The following is a 25,077-nucleotide window of genomic DNA, read 5'->3' as shown; positions in this document are numbered from 1 at the left end:
GCAGAAGAGATGGCCAGTGCTGTATTGCTAAACCTCATCTTACAGATGAGATAACTGAGGCTCAGAGAGGGTAGGGTCATACCCACAGGGGTCTCCTGATGCCAGACCCAGCCTTCTGTCCCCTATCCCACAATGTCTCTGAAAGTAATCATATTTGAGGGTCAGAAGTAGGAATTTATTTAGTCAGGAAACCTCATTCCACAGACACGGAGAGATGCACAAACCTTAAAGGGCTATGTAAACTCTAGCTATCAGCGTTGTAAAAGAAACTGTAGACCTGGAAATCGCCTTGAAAATCATCTCAGCCAACGGCTTTATTATGAGCTGAGGAAAGTGAGGCCCAGAAAAGGGCAGAGGCTTGTCTGGGATTCTGTGGCTAGCAAGCGGCAGAGCTGGGTCCAGGACCTCACCCAGTCCCTTTCCCTCTGAGATTCTCTGAAGCTCCATTCTCATCTGTGACAAGGCGGCTAATGGTCAGCTCCTCGTGTGTGATGGAGGAGAAGAGGAGAATGCTCTTCCAGCCTGGCCTCTTCTAGGCAAGGGAAATTTTCTGCATATGCAGATCATGACCATGTGACACCCCCACTTATTCCAGTTGCCTCTCGGACAGAATGTAAAATCCTGTTTTAACTTCTGAAGGCCTGTACGTGGCCCCAGTCTTTCCAGCTTAGTTGGAAATTACTCTCCCTCTGACACAGCCTTCTCTGTTCCTCTCACACACAGCATTCCATTTACCATCTCCATGTGTTTGGGCTGGCTGTGCCCCCTGCCTTTATGCACTCCTTCCTTCCTCCATCATCTTCCTTGAAGATATGCCTTAAGCATCACCTTCTACATAAAGCCTCTCCTGATCCCCCATGTGCAGGAGCCCTTCCCCCAACTACCTTGTAGTTAGCAGTTATGACTGTTCACTTGCTACATATTTTGTATTTCCTAAAATGTTCCCCATTAGAATGGCAGGTCCTTGTGAGCAGAGACTGTTTTTCTTTTTCTTTGCAGTCCCCTGAGGTGAGCAAATAAAGACATAGAAAGGACCCTAAATTAAGGCAGGAGATGGAATCTAGTCTAAGCTTTCCACTAACCCAGTGTCTAGCTATGGGAAAGTCATGCTGTGGAAAACACTAGCGGCATTGGGGCTTAAGGATCTGGATATAGATCTTGGCTGGGCTCCCGAGGTGAGCCAGGGGCAAGGGAGCTCCTGTGGCCAGTGATACACTCTTTCTGCCCCAGTCTGAGTCTTGAAAGATCATGGATTCAGAGGTGGAAGAGACTAAGGGGTCATCTTGGCCAAGCTCGTCATTTTAGAGAGAAGACAACCAAGACTGGGTCTGCTCCCTGACAGGAAGAGTGACTTGTCCAAGACCACAGAAACAACAAAGCAGGACCCAAAGAGACTCGACTCATCATCCTCTCCTCTGGTGAGTCAGTGGCTTCCATGTCTCTCAGCTCTAAATCCTTGGATACTCTGGGGCCAGGAAACCCAGAAGGCACAAGCTTTCAGCTTTACCAAGAGTACAGGGATGCTTTCTGGGGGATGAGGCAGGGAGTGATAATAACAGACATCCTGTAACATTTCAAAGCTAACACACACAAGCTTATCTGATCCTCACAACAACCCTATAAAATAGGTATTATTACCCCCGATTTATAGATGAGGAGCTGGAGGCTTAGGGAGGCTGCTGAGGATCCAGAAGCAAGATTTGAACTGAGGAGTTCTCAATTCCAGGTCCAGAGTGCCCTGTTATGCCAGCTTGTGGAGACACTCAGGTGCTCAAAGTAGCTGGTGATACAAATCACTCTCACACAGAGCCTGAAGGCTTCTTAAGGTCAGACTGTGAGTAGATTCTGCATGGCTCCCTAGAAACCAGGACTTCCTGGATACCAGGACTTCCTGGATAGGACTTCCCAGGACCAAGCTCTCATGCCTTTCTCTTTCGGGCTGGGCTTGCAAAAAGACTGCTCCCCAGAATCCAGGAAATGGTCTTTCTGAAGGTAGAACTAACAGAATGTACAAAACATTTCCACCTGCCATCTGCCCCCAGCACTGCACTGGGCACCACCCACTGATGTGGATCTAATGGAAAGGCAGCAGGAATTTTCATCTCGCCACTGAAAGTGGGTAAAATCAATGCCTACAAGAAATACTTCTTTAAATATAAAAATATAAGGGTGACCTCTAAGAGGACTTCACGGGCATTATTCGATAGGGCTCATTGTGAGTACTGCACCAATTAATTCCTATCCCAGAGGATATGTCAACAAACACCTTCTTATCATCATTGACTTACAACGTTATTAAGGCAACCTAGAGAACAGCATCCCACACCCCCGAAGCAAAACACCATCAATTCTGTGGCTCCTGTTGGGGCAGGGTCTGAAGCTATGAAGTCCAGTAGCTCTAAATCGAGGATCCTAAGGGCTTTCTCAAGTCAGTCTTGGAAGACCAGAGTCCAAAACTCTTGTGCAGTGAAATTCCGATTCCTCTCCACCAACTGCCGCAGGGCTCGGGCTTCCTTTTTGGACTGCTCAAAGCTTGGGATCCACATCTCCCGCAGAGAGGTCCACTGTAGAGCTGGGATTGGGAAGCCAAAAGCCTGGGGTTTGGGGCAGCTCAGGTGCGTCACTTCTGCATTCCATCTCCTAGGGAGGAAGCCCTACGAGTCGGAGGAGAAGGAAGAGAAAGGCACATGATGAACAAGCCCAAAGGAAGAGGAGCTGCCTGCAGAAGGAGGGACCCAGCCTTTTTTAAAAGAGCAACAAAGAGCTACCGAGGCCTCAAGGGAGAGGGAGGATGTTACCAGTCTTGAGGACAAGAAGGAAAGTTCCTGAACAGGGACTTTAATGCAAATATCTTCATTTCCACACCACAACCAGTAACTCTGAACTACATAAAGGCAGCATGTCTTGGGGCAACTACATGCAAAAATCCAATACAATAGGAACAAAATTCAGAAAAGTACACAGAAGAGAAAAATCAATCTTTTGAGGTATAAATAATATCTAAACCTAAATACAGATATTTAGACATAGATATCTAAATAAATTAATAATAAAGAAATAAAAATAAAAGGGAACACAGAAGCAAACAGTGTAGTTGTATTTAAATACATATGCACATATACTTAAATATTACTATCCATGACAATTTTATATAGTTATACATATTTTATATATTCCATATTTACATATAAATATAGACATACATTATATATATTGTTTTACCTAATTATAAGTACACTTAGCATTAGGGGATTTACAGATCCCCATTTTAACTCCCCTTTCCTGACTGTTTTTGGTGGCTAGAATAACAAAGCTCAGCACAGAGCTAGAAAGATTGTAAAAGGAGGCTCAGAGATCTCCAGCTGGAAGCGCCTTCAGGAGCCAGAAGGAAGCGCCCCTCTTCTGGCCTCCGCATCTTACAGATGGGAGGTTAAAAGACTTGATTACTGGCACCCGGGTCAGAGGCGTCATCCCAGCACACTAGCCTTCCATTCCACGACCCCTTTAAAACAATGATGTGGGACATGGAAGACTTCCCTGGTCTACCAACAAGGGCAGATCATTCCCAGGAAGCTGATTGCAACTCAGGAGGATGAAGGGACATGCCCAAGGTGACACAGCTGGTAAATGTCAAAGATGGCATTTGAACCCAGGTCTTTCTGTCACCCGGGGCAACTGCATCACCTCAAGGGAGACAGACCTACCTTAGAAAGAGTCACTCTGGGCCCAGGGCTTTTCATGGAGAATCTGATTGTCTCCTCTGATTTTCACAACAGCCCAGAGCTATTTTGCCCCATTCTATAGATGAAAAAACTCAAGCTCAGGTAGAAGTGGCCAGAAATGACTTGCCCATGGTCACACAGCAAAGTATGGGCTTGAACCCAGGTCATCTGACTTCCAGGGCTGTGTTCTTTCTATCATAACAGGTATGTGTTCACACACGTTCACACATGCTCGCGCACACACACACACACACACACGGAGGGAATTAGCTGAGTCATGGCCCCTGCGCTATTGAGCTCAGTCTGGCAGGAGGACTAAACAACACCATGGACACACACACTATACATCAGGTGATAAAAAGTCCATTCGCATTAGAAAGCAAAAAGCTCCATGATGCCTGGAGGAAAAGGGGGGACGTCCTCAGTCCTGGGGACATGAAGGAAAGGTGCCAGAGACAGGGAGCACAAGGGCTGGGCTTTAAGGACAGGAAGGGAGGAGGGAAGAGCATTCTGGGCCTAGGGCACGGCCTGAGCAAAGGTACGGAGAGGGGAGAGTACAGGGAATGGGTTGGTGGGCACAGAGAGAGTTGTCTAACTTGGTTAAACCAACAATTTTATTTATTTGTTTTTTAACCAACTCAAAACATTTTGAAACTGAAAAAAAATTTAGAAGGAAAGCCTGAACTGTTTTGTAAACTTTGAATTCAATTCAAAAAGCATTTGTTAAGTGCCCATTAAGTTACGTCCCCAGGAGAGGTTTGTTTTATGAAGGTGATGGCGTTCCTGTGGAGGGCATTAACCACCAAGGAGACCCTAGGGGGCTCCTGGGGAGGCAGCACTTTCACTGTGCTCTGAGAGAAGCTGAGGATTCTTCAAGCTGGGTTGAAAAGGGAGGGCACACCTGGCGTGTGGACATGGCCTGTGGCAAAGTATGGAGGTGGGAGAAAGAAAGACTTGAAGGTCAGTTTTCATGAACTGGAGAGTGGGAGAATAAGGACAGCTAGTGATAGCTAGGATTTAGACAGAGCTCGAAGGGTGGTGAAACACTTTAAAATATGACCTCATTTTCTACGCTTGCTGACCTTGGAAAAGAGGTGCTACTATTATCCCCATTTTACAGAAAATCAAGGCAAACAGAGGTGAAGGGGGTTGTCCAGGGTCACCAGCTAGTAAGTGTTGGGGTGGGATCAGAACTCAGAGTTTCCTGACTTGGGACCAGCCAGCCCACCGAGACTGACACAGGATGGAAAGAGAGGCTGAATTCTGACTGTGAGGGTGTGCAAGCCCAACTAAGAAGCTTGTGCTATGTCCCTGGGGCACAAGATGGACACCTGACCTTTTCCAGCACGGGCACAGTCAGAGCTGTGGTTAGGATCATCGACTTGACAGCTGTGTGTACAGGAGATCAGAGGGGAGAGGCAGCAAGACCAACGAGCAGGCCGTTGCAATGGTGCAGGATGGAATTGTGGACTGTGGAGAAATGAAATATCGTGGAGGTAGAACCACTTCATGTGGAGGACAGATAAAGGAGCAGTAGAGATAAACGATGGCCCTGATGCTGTAAACCTGGGCAACTAGAAGAAGGGCAGTCACTTGCCCAGAAAAGGGGAAGCTGGACTTGGCAACATGGCAGAGGCTCTGTCTTCTCAAGTGCTCCTGAGTCACTGCCAGGTTAACAGAGGGGAGTGGATTGCCCACTAAGCCAGTGGACCGAGCCTCTTCTGAGAGTTGAGGTGACTTGCCAATGGCCATATCGCCAGGACCCATACTTAGTGAGCTGAGAGTTCCCAAAACCACCCTGGCCTTCTGCACAGGCAGATGGGCCATCTCCCCAGTTCTCCATGACCTTACCTTCTCCTGCAGCCTGATGTTTTCCCACACCTTATTACACACCATGCACTCAAAGGCATCAATGTAGTTGTCCTGGGTGATGTCCTGCACACCCCACCTGCGCTCTTTCAAGGCTGTGAGAAGCTTGTGGTTGGAGATCTCGCCCTTCAGTTTCCATGCTATGTAGGCCTCGTATTCTTTGTCATTGTTATCCAACTGCTTGATGAAGCCTGCCAGCTCCCGGGGGTGAGAAAACCCCGTCACCAGCACGGCACTTTTGTTGCTGGGAAGCCAGTCTGTGATGCTGGGTGAGCCGTAGTACACAGGGACCACGCCCAGTTTCAGAGGCCGCCAGAACTTCTCGGTGATGTAGTCGTCACAGACTGCGTTCTCAAAGGCAAGGATGAATTTATACTGCGCAAGGATCCGGTAGAAGCCATCATCATCCATGGAAGCTGGATTTTTCAGCTGTGGGGGGAGATCTCGGTTTCGCAGACACTCACCATAAGAGTCCACTTGGATGTGACTCATCAACTCCCGCACATAGCTGTCCCGGTCCGAGGGTGGGTCGCAGTCCGACTGCACATACACCAGTGGGGCCAGGCGCTGTCGCAGGCTGTTTTTGGTGTGCAGAGGAACCATGTATCTAAGTGACTTCAAGGCATCTACACCTTCCAGATACTGGGTGGTTAATGGTAAGTGGGAATGGCGGCTGAAGGTAGCCGTGTGGTTAAACAACGTGATGACCGGTTCATGGAAGAGCTTGTAGTTGTTCTTAGGAGACTCCTCATGAAAGAGGGCCCAGTCGTGATGGGCCTTCCGAGGCAGAGGCAAGCTGTCTATGCTAAAGTCCGTACCTAGAAAAGATAAGCAGCAAAGGTTGGAATCTCAGCTATGGAGCAGATTTTGGAGAGGTCCTCCCAAACTACCATACTCATGTCAAACTAGACACAATGTGGGGGCTGTTAGCTCCAGTAGTCCCAACCCATGACTTCTGTTGTTCTTTTCTATGACAGTGAATTAAACAGGCAAAATTGTCACAAATACTTAAATAGTAAAAAAGGAAGTTAAAAAGAATTTAACATACAAATCTTGTTCCCAGTGTGAGGAAGAAAGGATCATGATACTGTTACACAGCAGGGACTTACTAAATGACCACTGATCGCCTATCACCAAATCAAGTAAGATCATTCTGTAAAATGCTTCGCAAACCTAACAGTACTTTTAAAATGTCAGCTATTATTACCAGGAGGACATGGCAAATCGCTCCAGTATTTTTGCCAAGAAAACCTCAAATGGGGTCATGGAGAGTTGGTCAGGACTGAAATGATTCAACAACAAAATTACTGTCCCTTCTTTAGACCCTCAGAGAAACATGGTTATGTGCAGGCAGGAACTCTGGATGTGGTGACTGCTTCCTACTTGAGTGCTTGATATACAAACAAGGAGGATTTGTTTTTATGATGGGGAAAGAATTCAAACAACACCATATTCCAATGGGCACAGTGACAGTTTTGCTGGAATGAATGTGACACTGTTTTGACCTGTGATTTAATATCAGGAATTCCAAGATAAGAAAACTCCTTCTATCAATGAAGGTCTGAATTTAATCTTTCAAAAAAAAATTAAACTGGTCATTTTTGTTACAAGCACTAGCAAGCAGAGGAATAAATGGATCTTCCCTTAATGCGGTAAAGAGTATCTCTCTAAAACCAAGAGTCAGCATTATATGTAATGAAGACCTCTAATAGCAGGGGAAAGCAAGGACATCCATTATTGTCACTACTATTTGATATAGTGCTGGAAACACTGACAACAGCAAGAAGACAAGAAGAAGAAATCAAGGGAATTAGCACGGGCAAAAGGATTACAAAAGCATCCCATTTTGCAGATGATATAATGGTTTACTTCAGGATTCTAAAAATTCAACTATAATTAACTGAAGTAATTAATAACTTTTAGCAAAACTGCAGGATGTGAAGTACATCCATATAAATCCATCAGCATTTTAAATATTATCAACAAAACAAAGCAGGGAGAGAAATTCCATTCAAAATAACTACAGAATATATGAAATACTTGGGAGTTAAACTCTCTCTCATGAACTAGAGGAATAAAACAGAAAACATTCTAAAATACAGATCTAAAGAAGTAAAGAAATATCAGATGCACATGGGTAGGTTGAGCCAACATAATGAAAGTGATACTAATACCTAAATTAATTGGCTTATTCAGTAACACATTACCATTGGTCTACTTTACAGATCTAGAAAGAATAAAAAAAAACTCATCTGGAGAAACAAAAAGTTTAGCATCTAGAGGAAAATAATGAAAAAACTGGGAAGAAAGGCTACAAAACAATAATCACCAAAACAATTTGGTCTCGAATAAAAAACCGAGAGGCTGATGAGGGCAACAGAGGAGGTGCACACCGCACTGATGCAAACAAATCTAAGAGCGCCCCGGCCACCGAATATGGTAAAGACTCCCTATTAAACAAAAAAACTGCCTAGAAACTAGAAAATAGTCTGGTGGGAATTAGGTTTAGACCAACAACTACCGTCATAGACCAAAGATAAATGAATGCATCATAAAAGGTCACATCATTCACAAATCGGAAGAGCAATGAAGAACATTTCTTTGGTAGCAACGAACAAGGGAAGAGTTCACAACTTCCCAACAAATCTTAGAAAAGATCCCAGAAGATGATACAGATCATTTTTAATACATAAATTTTTTAAAAATGTTGTACAAATACAACCAATTGTTGTTGTTCAGTCACTTCAGTCATGTCCAACTCTTCGTGACCCCATTTGGGGTTTTCTTGGCAAAGATACTGGAGTGCCATTTCCTTCTCCAGCTCATTTTAGAGGTGAGGAAACTGAGGCAAACAAGGATAAATGACTTGCCCAGAGTCACACAGCTACTAAGTGTCCAAGGTCAGATTTGAACTCATGAAGATGAGTCTTCCTGATTCCAGGAGGGCTGGCATTCTAACCAATGTGCCTCTTAGATGCCCCTACTTAAGGGGGGAAAATCACTAAAGCAACTTTCCCTGTTGAAGGTCTGATACCCAAGGTATATGAGACTGATACAAATTTATAACCATAAGAGCCACTCCCCAACCAAAAGAAAAACGGTTGAAGGATATGAGCGGGTAGTTTTCAAAGCAAGAAATCTAGGCTATCAATAAATACTTTTTTAAAATGCTCCAAATTACTAATAATTAGAGAAGTACAAGTGAAAGCAATTTTTAAATTCTATTTCACACCTATTAAACTGACAAAGATGACAAAAAGAAAATGACAATTGTTGAGGGCACTGTAGAAAAACAGGCACACTAATGCAACGTTGGCAAGCTGTGAACTGGTACAGTTACTCTGGAAAGCAACTTAGAACTCTACCCCCAACTCTGACCAATGACATCACCAACAGGTCTATGTGCCAAAAGCATCAAACAAGGAGGAAAAGCAGCCACATATTAGAAATCTATTTCGAGCAGCTCCTTTTTAGTGGCAAAGAACCATAAGTTAAGGGAGTCCATCACTTGGTGAACAGCTGCACGCATGACAGCACGCCGATGTAAGAAAAGACGACGTTTACGATAAGAAATGAGGAAAGAGCAGGTTTCAGAGAAACTGGGAAGACCTGTAGGAAGCTGCTCTTCCTCAGAGCCGTGCAAAGTCACAGCCTCACCCTCCTCCACAGTCACTGAAGCCCACTGGCAGCCCAAAAGGCAGGATGATGAGTGATGGCCAGAGGACGCGATGGACGATGACGTTGGCATCTTCCATGTGTGACCAAGCTCTGAGCTCCACAGGGTCTGCTTCAGGCTCCTTCAAGGCTGTTGGAACAAACTTCCACTAGGGGAAGTCTTCACGTACCTGGGGGTAGACAACCCTCCCTACCAACTCACCAATGGGTCTGAAGCCTGTCTGTCAAGACAGTTTTGCCGGGATGTGGTCGCTGTGTACACTGCAGTTTCTTGGTAAAACCAGGATAACAATTTTTATAACAACCACCACCTAGTCAATCCATCTATCAGTATGCATTTAGTAAGTGCCTACTATATGCCAGGTATTATGCTAAGTGCTGGGGATAAAAAGATGCAAGGACATTCCATGCCCTCAAGGGAATCACAAAGCAATGGAACTTCGAAAGACCTAAGAACTCTGATCGATACAATGACCAAGCACAAGTCCAGAGGACCAATGATGAAGCATGCTTCCCTCCCACCTTCTGAGAGACAGAGGGTGGACTCAGAATCAGACTCAGATATGGCCAATGCTGGCACTCCTTTTGCCTGATTCTACATCTTTGTTACAAGGCTTCTGTTTTGCTTTTCGGGTTTTTTTTTCCCTCAATGGAGAAGTATGGAGAAGTTTAGTGATAGTGTGGGCAAAAGAAAAAGAAGAAAAAAAGAAATTAAAGAGGGTCATGGGAGCACTTTTTAAGGATGTACAAAGAGAAGAGAAAGAGCCAGAAAGAATCACAAACAGTATAGCTTGAAAAGCTACATGTTGAATTTACTCTATTATTATACTATATTTTAAAAGAAAAGCAAGGTAGAGATGCTAGAGAATCACATTCTTATATGCAATCTTCTTTTTCTGCTCTATGTAAATGAAAATGCTCATCTTATTTGGTGTTTAAGTTCAGAATTTTAAACAAATTTTATTTATTAAGGTAGCTTTCATGCAAAGCATTAGTACTGTGTGCTGGGACAGGGGAAAACCAAGAAACTGAGGCGGAGGGAGGTCAGGGATTTGTCCAGAGTCCAGTGAGTTGTGAAGCAAGAAGACGCAGCTGCTGTGTCCCAAGCCAGCATGCCCAGCAAGGCCTCAGGCCCTCCTCCCTAGGCTGGGACTCTGAACCATTTTAGAGTCAGCCTCGTGAAGCCTACAGACCTCTTCTCAGACATAATCATTTTAAGTGCATAAAATACATAGGATTAAGGAGGAAACCAATTATACTGAAATAGAATGATCAAAATTTTTTTTAAAACAAACTTCCGGACCACAGGTTAACTTGCTGTAGCATGCCCAAAGGTTACCAGACTTTTGGAACATGACTTGGCATTCATGGTCTTTCAAGAAGACAAGTAATCAAAGTTATTTCAACCCTTATCTCATCATTATAAAGAGCCAGTGTGGCATCAGAGATAGTTCTGGGCTCAGGGTCCCTAACACCTGAGTTCAAACCTAGCCTCTGATACGTGGAGCTGTGTGGCCCTGGCAAGCGACCACAGTGAGTGTGTGGCAACCCTAAGCCTTAGCTCTGAAATCGTAGATGGGTTGAGCTCAGCACTAGGAAATTCCCATGCCTGAGAAATCAGAGACACACTGATGATCTAAAATTTTATTTTTCTGTCTCCAATTCAGTAGTACAAGTATGCTTGGCTAATGTCCATGGCTGAGACAAGAGTCTCCTGGCTGTCTCAGAGACATCCACATGTTAAGTACACTATCTGAACTGATCGTAGCCATTCACATTACTGAAGTGTAGTCTGCAGACTCCCTAGTTCCCTGGGATATTTAATTCATGTGCATCTATGCCAGAGTAAGAGGGTAGAGGCATTCTCTGTCCCTACTCCTCTCTCCAACAAAGGGAAAAGGGCTCAGCCAACACTAGGCAGGCCTAGATGCCTTGACTTTCAGCACCTAAGGGCTGGAATGAGAGCACACCTGACCAGCCACAACTCAGGCCAAGGTGGTTCTGGTGATGCCTCCTCTGGAGATATAGGGTTGGCATGCACCTGATCACTGAAGAATGACTGACAAAGGAAGAAAAGAAGGCACACCTACTACTTACCATAGAACAGGAATGCTTTGGTCAGCTGGTGATGCTGGTAGCTCCGGTTGATGGTAAAAAAGCAAGTGTCTGCTCCACAGTGACCTAACCTCCCTGTTTCCCCGGTCAGTGGGGACCACCAGAGCATGATGGGATAGCTGTCTGCTTTGGCCACCTTCTTCTTACTCTGGTACAGTCCTTTCTTAAGAAATGGATGGAGGTGCTTGGTGGCTTGTTCGGGCTTTGGCTGCTCATCTTTCAGATTGGAGTTTTCTATCTTCAGCCTCTCAAATTTGCCAAGCTCACTGACCACCTGCAGAATAAGAATAAGGCTGGGTTTGCCAAGTTCTCTGAATACATTCATTTACTAGAGTTTTAACAACAATCCTGCGAGGCAGGCACTAAAAAAAGCACTATCCCCCTAAAAATGAGGAAACGGTCTCCCAGAGGTTAAGCAATTTGTCCACAGTTACTCAACAGTAAGGATGAAGAGTCAGAGGTGAGGGGTGAATTGGGGCCTTCTTGCCTCCAGGTCTAGCCCTCTTTCCTCTACACCAAGCTGGCTCCCAAAGACCAGGTGCATCGTGGTCTGTCAGATCACTGGGCTGACACATGCTGGTCTCCCACCTGTCTTGGCAATCTTCCCACTGGAAGACCTGTCAGAAAGAATGCAGGAGGATCTCTTGCATGTCTTTATTTCAGTCTAATAGTACATACCTTCTTCCTTTGTCTCCATCATGGGGGAGCACAGAGAATCACAAAATCCAACTTGGAAAGGTCTTATTTAAATCCAAGCCACACTTAAAACAAGCACGCCCTCTCCAATAACCCAAAAGAAGGCCATCTAGGTTTTTTCCATTCAGGATTAGGGATTTCAGACAGAGAAGAGACTAGCTCTCCACTATCCATCTGCTGCTCTGCTTGATTTGGTTGCTGAATAAACTGAACTTTGGAGGCCACCTTCTCGTCCAGGCCTCTCATCAAAGATCCAGGAAAGTTCTCTTAGTTTGTATATGTGACCCCAGAGCCTGGTCCATAGGGAGCACTCACAAACACTGAGGATGACCTCTTGATTATAGAGTAAAGCTAAGATTCAACCCAAGCATCTTTTCCTGGGGACACACGTGTCCTCCTCATCTATGGTCTGCCATCTGCTATCCTGGGAATCTGGGGAGTCATGAAGGGGCTGCTCACTCCCCCTGAGCTGGACCTGCCCTGGAGCTGCCCCTGTATTCTGTGCTAAGCACTTCTCTCCTTTGGATCTGCCTCACAGATGCTCAAAGGCATCTGCTTCCTCCATTCCCTTCTCACCAAACATCATGCTGCTGCTCCTGCTCCTACCGTAAGAAAGGGAGGGCCACCACTGGTGGAGTTGTGAACTGGTCCAAGCAATTTGGAACCAAATACAAAGTGCTATAAAACTGTGTATCTTCTTTGACCCAGTGACACCACTCCCAGGTCTGCATCCTGAAGAAAAACTTATACATCCAAAAATATTCACAGCAGTTCTTCCTGTGGAGGCAAAGATCTGAAAATCAAGGGGATGCCCATCAGTTGGGGGGATGGTGTATGACTGTGATGCTACAAGAAAGGGTGAGCAGGATGGTTTCAGGAAAACCTGGGAAGACTAACGTGAACTGATGCAAAGTGAAGTGAGCACAACCAGGAGAACACTGTACGCTGTAACAGCCAACACTGCATGGTGATCAGCTGTGACTTAACTGCTCTGACCAAGGCAAAGGACCCACAATGAAAAGTCCTTTCTGCTCCAGAGAGAACTGACAGAGGCTGAGTGCAGACTGAAGCAGGTTTTTCCTGCTTTCTTTGTGTTTCTGGCTTTTTATTGCTTTGTTTTACAACATGGCCAATTTGGAAAGATGCTTTGCATGATTTCACATGTGTAACTGGCACACTGCTAGCCTCCTCAATAGGTGGGGAGGGGCTGGAAAGAAGAGACTTAGGAACCTGAAATTAAAAAAAAAATGAATGTAAGAAAGAGAGGAAAAAAGAGAAAAAATAAAGAAGAAAACTAAGGGAGAAGTATGATCAGTACAAATAGGCTTCTGGCTGAGAGGGCCTCGGCTGCAGCTGGGGGTGCATCCTGCTGGGGGCCCGGAGGAGAATGAGGGGAGTTGAGGATGGTGAGGGTGCGAGGCCCCAAAAGGTCTGCTGCTAACAGCCGGGGGCTTTATCTCTTTGGGCCAGATGATTTCCTAGCAGTCCCTTGGGAGGCAAACATAACAATGCACCAACAACGATAGCTCACAATTACAGTCCCTCCAGGAGCTAAGGCTAAAATGCTGCCAGATGACAGGGAGCCTTGTAGACTAAGGAGCTCAATGCTGCCTCACTTAGCAGTGAAGGCTTCTAAGGACTGGAGAGCATGAAATGATTCTGAAAGCAGGATGAAGATGGAGTGTAGCTAGGATTACTTCATCTTCACTTTTTTAGTGATCACTAAGAGATGCCTGGAGAACTTAGCTGGGGTGGGAATCACGGTAGGAGGGACCACTGCCAGATTACAGGATCACAGTTGCAGAGTTGGCAGTGACCTTGGGTCACCTTGTCCATCCCCCTCATTTTAGAGAGGAAACTGAGGCCTGGGGGTGACATGTCTTGCCCATGGCCTCACCAACAGCAAGTGAGACTTGAAGTTCTTTGGCTCCAAATCCAGGGCCTTTTCCAACGTGACACATGTAGTTCATCCATTCTTTTAAAGTCTTAGGTTCCACAAGTTAAGTTCTAGCAATTTATATTAACTAATTCTAGCAATAGTTCATGTGGTTGCACTGGTTCTGTGCTTATGAGCTCATAAGTCCTAGGAGATCACTATTTCCCAGGATCTACTCTAACAAAGCATACAATTAGCAGTAATTCGCTCTTTTGCAGCTTTTCCAAATACTATGCTTGCCTCGGGCAAGCCCAATCCTGACACCTTCTGGAGTGGAAGCCAGGGCTGCAGGAAGGCCAACCACACTTGGTGAGAAGGACTCTGATGGGAAAGGGGAATGAGCTTTTGTAGCTGTCCACCTTCAGCCTGGTCCTGAATTCAGGATATTGGTCTGACTGGTTTTACATTCTAGCAGACATGCCCCAAAAGCCTTGATTTCCTCACATCCTCTGTCCTCTCCCTGCATCAGATTCCTGAAGCATAAAATTTAATTCATTAAATACGTACTGTGGGCACTGGGGGCTCAGAGGACATAGTTCCTTGTCCCCCCACTTTCATCTAACAGGAGGTGCCCCCCCCCACATTATTCTAACACACAATGACACAAAGGGGACACTTGGTACAGTGAATAAAGAGCCAGGCTAAGGTTCCACCTGTACCTAGACTGCTCATTATGACCCCAGGCAAATCATTTACCTGCTTGGTGCCAGAGACTTCCCAAGAAGAAGCCCCTGCATTGGGAGAGGAGCACCCTATACTGACAAAATCACATCTCTGGAGGAAAAAAAAAAACAACCCAACGACACAAAAACATGAAATTTATAAAGCCATGTGAAGGAAGAGATAACAAGGACCTCATTTTGAGATTTAGGAAAAGCACCGAGAGATCAGAGACCTCAGAATCCACCTTCTCAAGAGTACCTGGAATGTCATGAGGAGGAAGCAGGCCACCATGATGCATAGGAAGGATGCCCAGAGTTTCTTCCTTCGTACTCTTGCCATGTTGCTCTGCCTGGGAGGAGAGGTGGAGGCCGAGACTTCCTACCAGGAGTTCTCTCTGCAGTCCATGTCCTGCCCCAGCCTCCTGTGAGGCCACCATCTGGAAGCCCATCTCCTCCACTGCCATTCCAGCTGGGAGCTGGTCTCCATGGAGGACTAAGCTTCGGTGCACTGAGTGGGGCTGATTCCACATCTAGAGAGTCCTGGCTGGTCTTCTCTCTGGCTACTTCCTCGCAGCTTACACTCAATAATCCTGGAAAGGAAAGGGGCCAGGGGCAGATAGTTAACAGCGAGTGGAGGAGCAAGACAGGTCTCATGGGGCTTACCAGGAAGGGCCAAAGGCTCACGGTCCCCTCCCCCCTCCTCCAAGATGAGTCTAGGCAAAAAAGCTCCCCAAGACTTGGAAAGGTTAACTAGACTGTCCACACAGTGGGGCAAGAATCTGTGCTGGATTCAAGTCAAATATGCCTTTGTGTGAGCACTGTTCAACACTGGATTGGTTTGCAGGCTCTCAACTGCTCAAGGTGGTGAGTGCTGACAGGCCTAAATGAGCCAGAATGAATGCAGTGTTCCCTGGAGGGCCCAATGCTGTTCCAGGTGAAAGTCTGGTCCCACTGCACCCCGCCTACCAGGGCTGAACAGGCTTCAAAGTTCTCCAGGTGGGGTCTCAAATTACAGATGTAAAAAGAATATAAAGCCCCCCTGGCCCCTCTCTGGGCACACAGTTTGCCTTATTTTAAAATATCCCTTCCTTTTTCCATCCCAAGTATCTCGCTGGCAAGGGCCTGTAATCTCATCTCTGTTTGTATCCTTTTTCCTAATACAAATCCAAATACCACTACGGCTTAGGTAACAGCCTTTGGATGTTACTGCGGCTGAAAGTTTTTAATGTCTGGTGGCTAATCTGGAAAAATTTTTAAAAAATCAATGGCAGTGTGGCAACATAGGAAGCCACTGAGTCAAATCACCATCCATCTATAATTTAGTCTTAGAAAGTAGGCTCAGAGAAGAAATCCATACAAATAACTAATACAATGCACATGGACAGACAGTATGATTACTCGTAAATGGCCTGCCCATGGGCATACAGCTAATAGGAGTTTAAAGGTAAGATCTGAGGCCTGAACTTCTAGCATCCATGGCTAGTGAATCTAGGTCTTCCTGATGCCAAGGCACCATGACAGGTTTCACTTCCAAAATAATAACATTAAATGTCATTACTACTGCTCTTCTAGGAAAAGGGGAGCAGACAGTCTGAGGAGGAGAGAAGACTGCTGAGTAACAATGAATCAGAAAGCAAATACAGATTGCCGGAGAAATTCAATCTATATCTCATATTGATCTAATCAAAAGTAGAACATAAGGCCCTCCATCCAACACAACGTCCTTGAAAGAAGGAAATGTTTCATTTGTCTTTCTATCCAGTGTTAGGAGCAACAGTTAGGAACCTCAGCACTGAGACTGAAAGGTGCCCCCTCCCCCCTCCGCCAACACTATCTTTCCCCTAAAAAAGGCAAGGAACCACCAAAGATCAAGAATAAACAGGCAGTTTTTAGAGGAAGACATCCATGCAATGAATGGTGAGATGAAAAAAGGCTCCAAATTACTGCTAACGATTAGAGAAATTGGTAATAAAAGTGGGAAAGACAATTTAAAAAGAGAAAGAACTGCTGGTGAGGCTGTGGGAAGCCAGGTGCATTATTGTGCTGTCTGGGAACCTATGATTGGTTCAGCTATTCTGGAAAGGAATCTGGAACCATGCCACATGTCACTCTACTGTGCATACCCTCTGAGCCAGTGATACATACATATATGTGTGTATATGTATGCACATAAAACCCATATGTACAAAAATATCTATAGCAGCTCTTTTCATAGCATCCAAGAACTAGAAACAAACCTGAGGAAATCTGACTCATTTGGGGGCACTAAAATAATAGGAAATTTGAACCTCCCATCTCCTGAACCCAGAGCCAGCACCTTTTCCATTATACCTTGTACAGAAAATAGCCTGAAATCTAAGGGCACCTCACAATCAGTGGCCAGCAGAGGGAAGGTGGCACAGAAGACAAATCCTGCCAACTAAGGCTGGCCTTGTGGCCAGTTCCAAGATGGCGTGATGGCCATTGAAATAGGATCTTTTCTGTTTTTGTTTTAGTATAATCAAGTGCCTCTGATTGAATCTTGCCTTTATCAATCAAGAGTCTTCACAAGGAGTAAAAGTACAGGAAGGAGAGTTTCTTTAACCGGAAACAATGTATGTATTTGTATTATTTTAATGTGATTAAAGATCTTTCTCACCCATAGTGGGTAGCTTGATTAGGGGAGTTGTTTTGTAGGAGGGTCCCAAGTACCATTTCCTTTTTCTATTGCACTGGTCAAAGGGTCGTGATGCCCTCTGGTGTAAATACTGTAGCTGAAGTTTTACTTTGTGGCTTAGTTTTTGTAATAAGGTTTGGGTGCCAGATGAGAACTCTAGGAAGCGACTTTAAAGAGCCTCCAGCTTTGAGAACCCAGATGTCATGCTTCCCTCTCTGGTAACAATGGTCAGACAGCTGTCCCTGTCTGTTGAATTATAGTCAGGCAGAGGAAGTCACGTCTGTTGATTACTTTGGGGCTCACTGACTGGCAGTGTTTGTTTGGCTAGACGAGGACTCTAGAAAGCTGGTAAGGGGCTCCCCAGCTTTAAGAACCCAGATGTTGTGCTGCCCTCTCTGATCTGATAACTATGGTCAAACAGTTGGGGTCCAATTCAATTGCCTGTTGATTTCTCTTTTTTCTGTATTTTCTTTGAAATTCAGGGTGCTGACTCCCTGAACTAAATGAATGACATATGTACTTGATTAAAGGAGTGTGACATGTGCAGATCTAAGAACCTGTTACGGCAAGCCCCACCGTATGTTGGGGTACTTACTGATACAGATGGTGGGAGCAGCTGAGAGTACTCAAGGTTATTTGTTAGAGATCATACTGTACACAAAGTCTAACTACAGAGGCATGCACTGCCCAAGATGGACACTACACAAGATAACCAACAAGTGACCTCCATCAATGAGATAGGCACTTCATACAGGCCAGTATGACAAAATGTTTTTGAGCTGAATTGTTGCTAGTCTGAGGCAGCTAATCTGAGTTTGAGTAGTTTGATGAACAGGGCAGCCAGGGGGTGCAGTGGATAGAGTGCTAGGCATGGAGTAAGGAAGACTTCTCTTCACAAGGAAAAATCTGACCTCACCATTTACTATCTGTTTGACCCTGACCTGCTTGCCTCAGTTTCTTCATCTATAAATTGAGCTGGAAAAGGAAGCAGCAAACACTCAGTCCTTTCCCTCTCTGGATCTCAAGTTTCCAGGTAGACAAGGTAACCTTAAATGTGACCTTTCAGCTCTAAATCCTATGGTCCCATTAAAAATAAGAAGCTGATATGTAAGGGATGGGATCGTTTTCTCCTCAAAAGCTGAAGGTGCATCCTTGCTTATGGAATGCCAACTCGATCTCAAAGTTGGCATCCACCACTGCTTTTATGTGCAGTAATCTTGGAGACAAGTAAATTCTAGGGAGATGGAACACAGCTGAGAGCAGTGAGCACCATGCCAGCCAGTCCCCCATGCTGGCTCCCCTCTGCCCCATGCCTTTCAGAAGAGTATGTGATGACCCTTCCCCTTCCCAGCCCTATAGCCAAGGCAGCCTCTGGGCCATTCACATTCCCCCAACCAAACTTACTCACGCTATACCTTCCCAAATCTCATTCACTGGTTTTGCAAAACAAGCTCTCTGAGGGGCTTTAGAGACAACCTAGTGCCAATATCCTCTTTTTACAGATGGAAACTAAAGGGATTAGTTTCTGCAACTCTCAAACAGAGCAATTAGTTTTCTCAGTTCATAATTATCAACTTCTATTTAGAGACTCTTGGGCAAGAAAAAGGGAAAAAAGTTCTGGAGCATCCAAGGGCAAACCACAAGTCGCTAAATACTGCTGGGTTCCCTGCATCACCTCTCCTCCCCTGATAGTGAGAACTGCCTAGAAAAAACCCTTCCACCTCCCACCCATTCCTCTCATTACAAAGGATGCTCTCTCAGGCAGCTGACTTCTCTGCTGATGCTGGTCCTATCCTAAGCTCCAGCTTTATTTCCAGTCCACGAATTCCATCTCTCTACCCTTGGAATAGACCTGGAAATGGCTGACAAGCCTTTCTCAGCCAGCAATCCTGCCTCAGAGCATTCCCTGTTGCCAGCTGAACAGTCCTTCTGCAAAGTTTTGCTCTCCCAGCAGTCTCTGAGGCTCCCACTGTGGACATTTTCTTAACTTAAAAGGCGGCAGCTAAAAGGAATTCTACAGGGAGGAAGCTGACTCTGCTGCAGCTTCCAGCACATTAGGAAGACTCTGGAAGCTCAGAGTCAAATGGTATAAGAAGCAGCTTTAATCCAGCATCAGGCCAAAGGGGGCCAGGACTGCTGTTGCATCACCAAATTTCCCATGACTTACAGAACAAACTGACTTCAAGAAATTCAGGCTAATGACTGGGCCTGGGACATCATTAATACAGGTAATTTCAGACGAAGACACTCCCTCTATCAGCACAGGTCAGCAGCTTCTCTGCAGCAGGCACCCAGCCAAGACTTGGCACATGCCTGTATTAAGCACTTCCTAAATGAATGCTGATTTCACTGCAAGGCCAGTTCTCTCTAGGTTGGAATGAGGTCTTCTAGTCCCAATCCATGGAAATTCAGAGAGGTCATCTAGCCTAATCTTTTACAAATGAAGAAATGAGGGCACAGAGGCCATTAGTCAGGATTTGAATCCAGGTCCTCTGCCTTCAGTGTAATCAGCTGATTCTCCAAATTATGAATAAGTATGGAGGGGATACAAAAATGAAGGCCTCCTTGCCTCTCAGGGTGCTCACATACTACAGGGAAGCGGAAGGACCAAGTACACAAAATCAGGAGTGGAGGATCTCCCAACAAGTGGTCCTCTTTAGTCTCCTTCAAAGACTCCCAGTAAGGGGGACCTCACTCCATCAGAGGCCATGATTTTAGACAGTTTTCACATTTTCTCAAGCTTGGCTGAAACCTGTCTTCTTGTAACATTCCTGCATTGGTGTTTGTTCTGCCCTCCCAGGGAAAGTGGATCAAACCTAATCCCTCTCTCATAGGACATTCTTCAAAAATTCCTTGCAATCTCCTCTTTCCAAGGCTAACCTCCCACACAGTTCCTTGAACCAATTTTAGTATGGCATGGCTTGGAATCCTCTTCTCATCCTGATGTGCAGTTCAGCATGTCAATGTGGGCCCCAGGACTGGAAGTCACGTCAGTCTAATTCAGCAAGTTTATTATGGGCTTATTATGTGCTAAACACCAGGGACACAATTATGAACAAAATGGCAAATAGTCTTTTCCATGAAGGACATTGTACTTTGCAGGGGCATAAAACAATTTCAAAGGTAAGTTAACAGAATACAATTTGAGGCAGAGAGCATGGATGGCTAGGAGAGTTGTCCTCATCATCCCTAAGAAGGTGAGCATGAGTTCTGAAGGAAGGTAGGGATTCAAAGAGATGAGAACGGAGGGCATTTCAGGAATGGGGATGAAAGACAGAATGACATAGGGTTTTTTTGTCTTTTAAAATGTCTTATTGTTAATCTAGTCAAACAGAATAAATACCATATTAGCAGGTCCTAAAACACATGCTTTATTCAGCAGGTACAGTCCTTTACCCCTCAACTGAGAGGCTCCAGTGGATCAGTCTTCTGAAGTCATGACTGAACCCACCCTCTGGAATGACAAGATCAGGGAACAGGTTTGTGGGGCTGGAGTGTAAAGTCCATTAAAGGAAGAAATATGAAATTAATCTGGGAAGGAGCCACAATGTGAAGGACTTTAAATACCCAAGTGAGAAGCTTGCATCTGATCCTAGAGACAACACTGGTGTAGCTAATGGAGAATCTGAGGAAAGTGAAATGGTCAGAGACATGCTTTAGGAAGATTATCTTGGTAGTGGTGTGCCAGAGATTGGCAAATGGAAGCAGAGAAATCAATTCAGAGGCTACTGCCATTCCAAGTCAAATGTGAACTCTGATGCGCAGACAGACTGGGTGATTGTGAGAGAAGAAGAATTATAGGAGAGATATTGCAGATAGAATCAACAAGACTTGGTCACTGACTGGGCATGAGGGAGGGAAAGGAGAAGAGTTCACAAGTCCAATGTTAAAAAACCTTAAGACTAGAGGGATGGGAGGGCCCTCCTGGAAAAAGAAGTTTGGAAGATGAACAGGTTGGGGAAGATAGCGAGGGACATCCACGAGGCATTTGGTGAGGCAGCATTGGCATGTGCAGGATCGGCACTCCCTTGACTGGGATTCAGTATTTCTAATCATATTATATTTTGGCAGGTAACTCCTGCCAATAACTCATCCTGAACTCGCAGTCTGCCAATGACATGACTCCTCATCTTGGTCTTGGGCCATTCATTTAAAAAAAATCTAACTGCAGAACTTTACATTAATCCCTATTAAATTCTGAGGTTTTCTTTGATTTTTAATGTGCACTGAGGTCCAGAGTTGAACAAGAGAAAGAGATTGGGCTAGGTTACATGGGGAAACTGTGTGGTACTTCTGAGTGGTCTAAACCTGCTCCCTAACGCCTCAGCTTCTCTTTAGACTTTAACATTCTCCCAGTGATGCTTCAGGATGTGAATCACAAACAAATCTCATTGTCTCAGAAGAATTCAAACTGCACATAACCTGAAAGGCAGTGGAAAGAGATGTGCTCAGTGTAGGGACGCTGCAAGACTCCACTGGTGACTAACTACAAGAAATGGCAAAAAAGATAGTAAAGGCCACCTATGGCCAAAAAAGGAAGCAGGAGCCAGTGACCTAGTAAGGGGGCAGCTATGGAACAAGGTTCATGGATAAGAGGCATGCAGCAGTAAAAGGCCTCTGTTGTGGTCTGAAAATGCCCTGCGGAGAATTCAGAGGAAAAGAATCACATAAGATAAGAATATCTGGATCTGCCCCTTTCAAATCAATATATAAAATTAACAATTTTGTATCATGGAAGTACAGGAGTTAACATCCATTATAAATGTGTATGCTCAAGCAAAACCCATTCCCACACTGGCCACAATTAGATAAAGGTCTACATATTTATACACATGTGTAAGCAGAGATAGAAACTGATTCATATCTATTTTCATACATCTATATGCTTCAATCTTTGCTCTGAATTACAGGAGTTAATCTTAATAGTATCATTCATAGGATCATTTTCCTTGGAGCTGGAAGGGACCTCAGAGGCCATCAAAGGATCCAAGCCCACCAGGATTTTCTTCCATCACAGGTTAGGATAGATTTTCTCTGAAAAGTGATACATCGTTCCAGGGAGTGAAGGCTTAAACTGCACCTGAAGTCCCCTGCCCACACCGGTGTGGCTTCCTGGTCACCAAAGGGTCACTCTGAATGAAGCCAGAGCCCCTCATCCTTGGCAACCTGGCAGAGGTGGATGTCCCAGGGCCAGGTAAATAATCGCACCTGGCCCTGCTGACACAGAGGAGGAGGCTGGTCTGCCTAAGTTACGTGGTAGCGTCTGCTCTACGCTATGATAAAGTAAACCCTGTTTTGTCGACTGTTAAATGTGACTCCTTTTGTTTCAATGCCAAACCCTGTTCTTCTTCATTCTCCAAGAGGACCGATGACATCACAAGTGTGATACCAGCCAGAGTGGGGCCCACCCAATGCAGAAGTCACCCTCTTGACCAGGCCACCCTCAAGCCCAGTTTGAGGTCAGCCATTCAATAAGCATTTATCAGCTACATGAGGATGTTGTGAGAAACTGGAGAACAGAAGAGGGAAAGACGACTTAGGTCCAAGCTCCAGACCTAGAGGCTTCTGAATCTAGATCAGGTGACTGTGTTCCCTCATCTCACACTGATGCTTGACAGGCATATATGAGATGAGATAGGTAAAATCAGGGCTTCAAGGCCACATGTGGCCTTCAAGGACCTCGGCTGCGGCCTTTGGACTGAGTCCAAGTTTGCCAGAACAGATCCTTTTATGAAGGCGATTTGTTCTGTGAAGCTTGGATTCAGTCAAAGGGCTGCACTTGAGGACCTAGAAGGCCACATGGGGCCTTGGGGCTGCAGGCTGCCCACTCCTGGGTTAAATGCTTTGCAAAGTTCAGGGAGTTGTGTAAGTGCCAGCTGTAATCTCCCTTCCCCTTAAGTGTCATCTTCCCTTTTGTCTGGACCTGGTCCTTCTCTGTCTCCCAGGCTAGGTCTCCTTCTCCCATTTGGGAGCTCCTTACTTCTAGGCTGCTCCTCTTCTGGAACCTCCCCACATCTGCACCTCCTGTGGCTCTGACTATAGGCTTGAGGCTCCAACATCCAGTTCCCTAAATGACCGGGTGTCCCCATCTGTGACCTCCTAGATAAGAAACTAACAGACCCACCTGGGCAGGACTCCACCTGAGCGTGCCTGGTTCTGGAGTGGTCCTGACTCACAAACACCTCTGAAGCCAGGGCCGGGGCCTGAAGTGAAAGGGGAGGGCACCATCTTGCACCAACTCCTGGGAGCAGACGCTTCCTTGGCCCTAAGACTCCCTGGCCACTTCTCCAGTCCTGCCCTGGCTCCCACGGCCGCCCCGGCCAGTCCTAACAGGAGAGGACCTTGGGGCTGCCAGTTTGGAGGGGAGGTCAGGGGCCTCCCACCTCCTGGGAGCGGCCTGGGCTCTGGGGGTTTCAAGGTGACCACCAAGTTCTCTTCTTAGTCTCAGACTCGGCCCTGGCTTCAGTTTCTGTATTTCGGCTCCCAGCCACCCACCCTATACCCCTGGGTTTGGTCACCCATGCCTCCTTCCTCCCTCGTGGTGGTACAGCGGGGGCTGCCTCGGTGCCTTTGCCCAGGCTGTGCCTCCTGCCCGGAACGCTCACACTCGGCTGCCCAAGGAGCCAGCTCCTTTGCCTCCTGCAGCCCAGGGGTCTCCTCTTGTCGGGGCGCATCGAGGCGCCCGAGGAGGGTCAGCTGCTGTTTGTCCCTCCGGTCCGCTGGGGCGCCCGGCTTTGCCTTCGCTCCCCACCCCACCCCCCAACCCCCAGGCCCGGGCGGCCCGGCCTCGGACGGTCCTCCCACGGACCCGGCGGCAGAGCCGGCCACTCCTCCGTCCCCAGCCCCCTTTCCAGCCCTGCGGTCCGGCAGGGCGGACGCACACAGACGGCGCTTAATAAGTGCACCGTCCTCCAGCCGGCCGCTCCTCCGTTCCCCGCCCCGGGACGCGCCGGCCGGCGGGACAGCTCCCGGGGTCCCGGCGGGGCAATGGGCGCGCCCCGCCCCCGTGAGTCAGTCATTAACACGCCCGCGCTACCCACCTCGGGGCCTGGGGAGACGTCAGCGGGGCCCGCCGCCTCCGGCCCCGACGCGGAGCGCCGCGGGAGCCCGAGCCTGCGAGCGCAGGGCGAGGACCAGGCGGCGGGACGCTGCCGGCCGCGGCGGAGGGGAGCCCAGCCGCCAGCCCTGCGCAGCCGCAGAGACGTCCCTCCCCTAGCCACGCCCCCGCAGGCCCGGAGAGGCTAGCCCCGCCCCCCTGCGCAACCGCAGAGACGCTGCACTTCAAGCCACGCCCCCTCGCAGGCACAGAGGCAGAGTCCCTAAGCTACACCCCGCCTCCCCTCTTCCTCCGGGCGCGCCACAAAAACACCCCGCAGAGAAGGGCTTCTTCAAGCCGTGTCCCTCCCCGTCCTTGCGCAGTCACTGAACGAGAGCATAGATCCGCACCCCCATTCCCGCCTGTCCCCGAGAACCCAGTGAGGAAGCTCACCCAACCACGCTCCGCCCCGCCTCTTTAAGCCACGCCCTTCTACGGATTCAGCTTTCCCTAGCCACGCCTCCTCGTCGCGCCCCCTCACGTGATATCTCTCCAAACCTCGCCCACATCCCTTTCCTGCGTAGCCACGGGGACGCCGCTCCTCTAAGTCCCGCCTCTCCTAGGCTCCGCCCCCGTCCTGCGCAGGCTCCAGAAGTCCACGCCTCTTCCCCCTCTCTACTCTCCCCTCCTCCCCGCATAGAGCGACCTTC

At 46.9% G+C, this 25,077-nt stretch overlaps 1 protein-coding gene across 4 annotated transcripts; it reads right to left on the bottom strand.

Moving 5' to 3' along the window:
• Positions 1 to 286: 286 nt before the first annotated feature.
• FUT10 (fucosyltransferase 10) lies at positions 287 to 24,852 on the bottom strand. 4 transcript variants are annotated; one of them, XM_072625387.1, is made up of 6 exons: positions 24,372 to 24,440; positions 23,456 to 23,534; positions 14,935 to 15,265; positions 11,364 to 11,655; positions 5,574 to 6,409; positions 287 to 2,654 (listed from the first exon to the last, which is right to left on the bottom strand). In XM_072625387.1, the coding sequence occupies exons 3-6, from the start codon at positions 15,013 to 15,015 to the stop codon at positions 2,430 to 2,432; spliced, it is 1,434 nt and encodes a 477-aa protein (XP_072481488.1). In that variant the 5' UTR covers positions 15,016 to 15,265; positions 23,456 to 23,534; positions 24,372 to 24,440; the 3' UTR covers positions 287 to 2,429. The 4 variants fall into 4 exon arrangements, with proteins under 4 accessions (XP_072481488.1, XP_072481489.1, XP_072481486.1 ...); XM_072625389.1 differs by lacking the exon at positions 23,456 to 23,534 and adding an exon at positions 5,059 to 5,192 and having other exon boundaries at positions 2,562 to 2,654; positions 24,372 to 24,515; XM_072625388.1 differs by lacking the exons at positions 23,456 to 23,534; positions 24,372 to 24,440 and adding an exon at positions 24,821 to 24,852.
• Positions 24,853 to 25,077: the final 225 nt, after the last annotated feature.

The sequence above is a fragment of the Notamacropus eugenii genome, chromosome 7 (genome assembly GCF_028372415.1).
Source record: "Notamacropus eugenii isolate mMacEug1 chromosome 7, mMacEug1.pri_v2, whole genome shotgun sequence".
Lineage (NCBI taxonomy): Eukaryota > Metazoa > Chordata > Mammalia > Diprotodontia > Macropodidae > Notamacropus > Notamacropus eugenii.
This window is presented reverse-complemented; position numbering and strand designations above follow the sequence as displayed.

Coding starts and splice junctions, on each gene's coding strand:
- FUT10 (XM_072625388.1), bottom strand. CDS start 15,015: ATGGCAAGAGTACGAAGGAAGAAACTCTGGGCATCCTTCCTATGCATC. Junction 11,656..14,934: donor TCCTCCTCATGACATTCCAG/GTACTCTTGAGA, acceptor CTTATTCTGCAG/GTGGTCAGTGAGCTTGGCAA. Junction 2,655..5,573: donor ACATCAGGCTGCAGGAGAAG/GTAAGGTCATGG, acceptor TCCGACTCGTAG/GGCTTCCTCCCTAGGAGATG.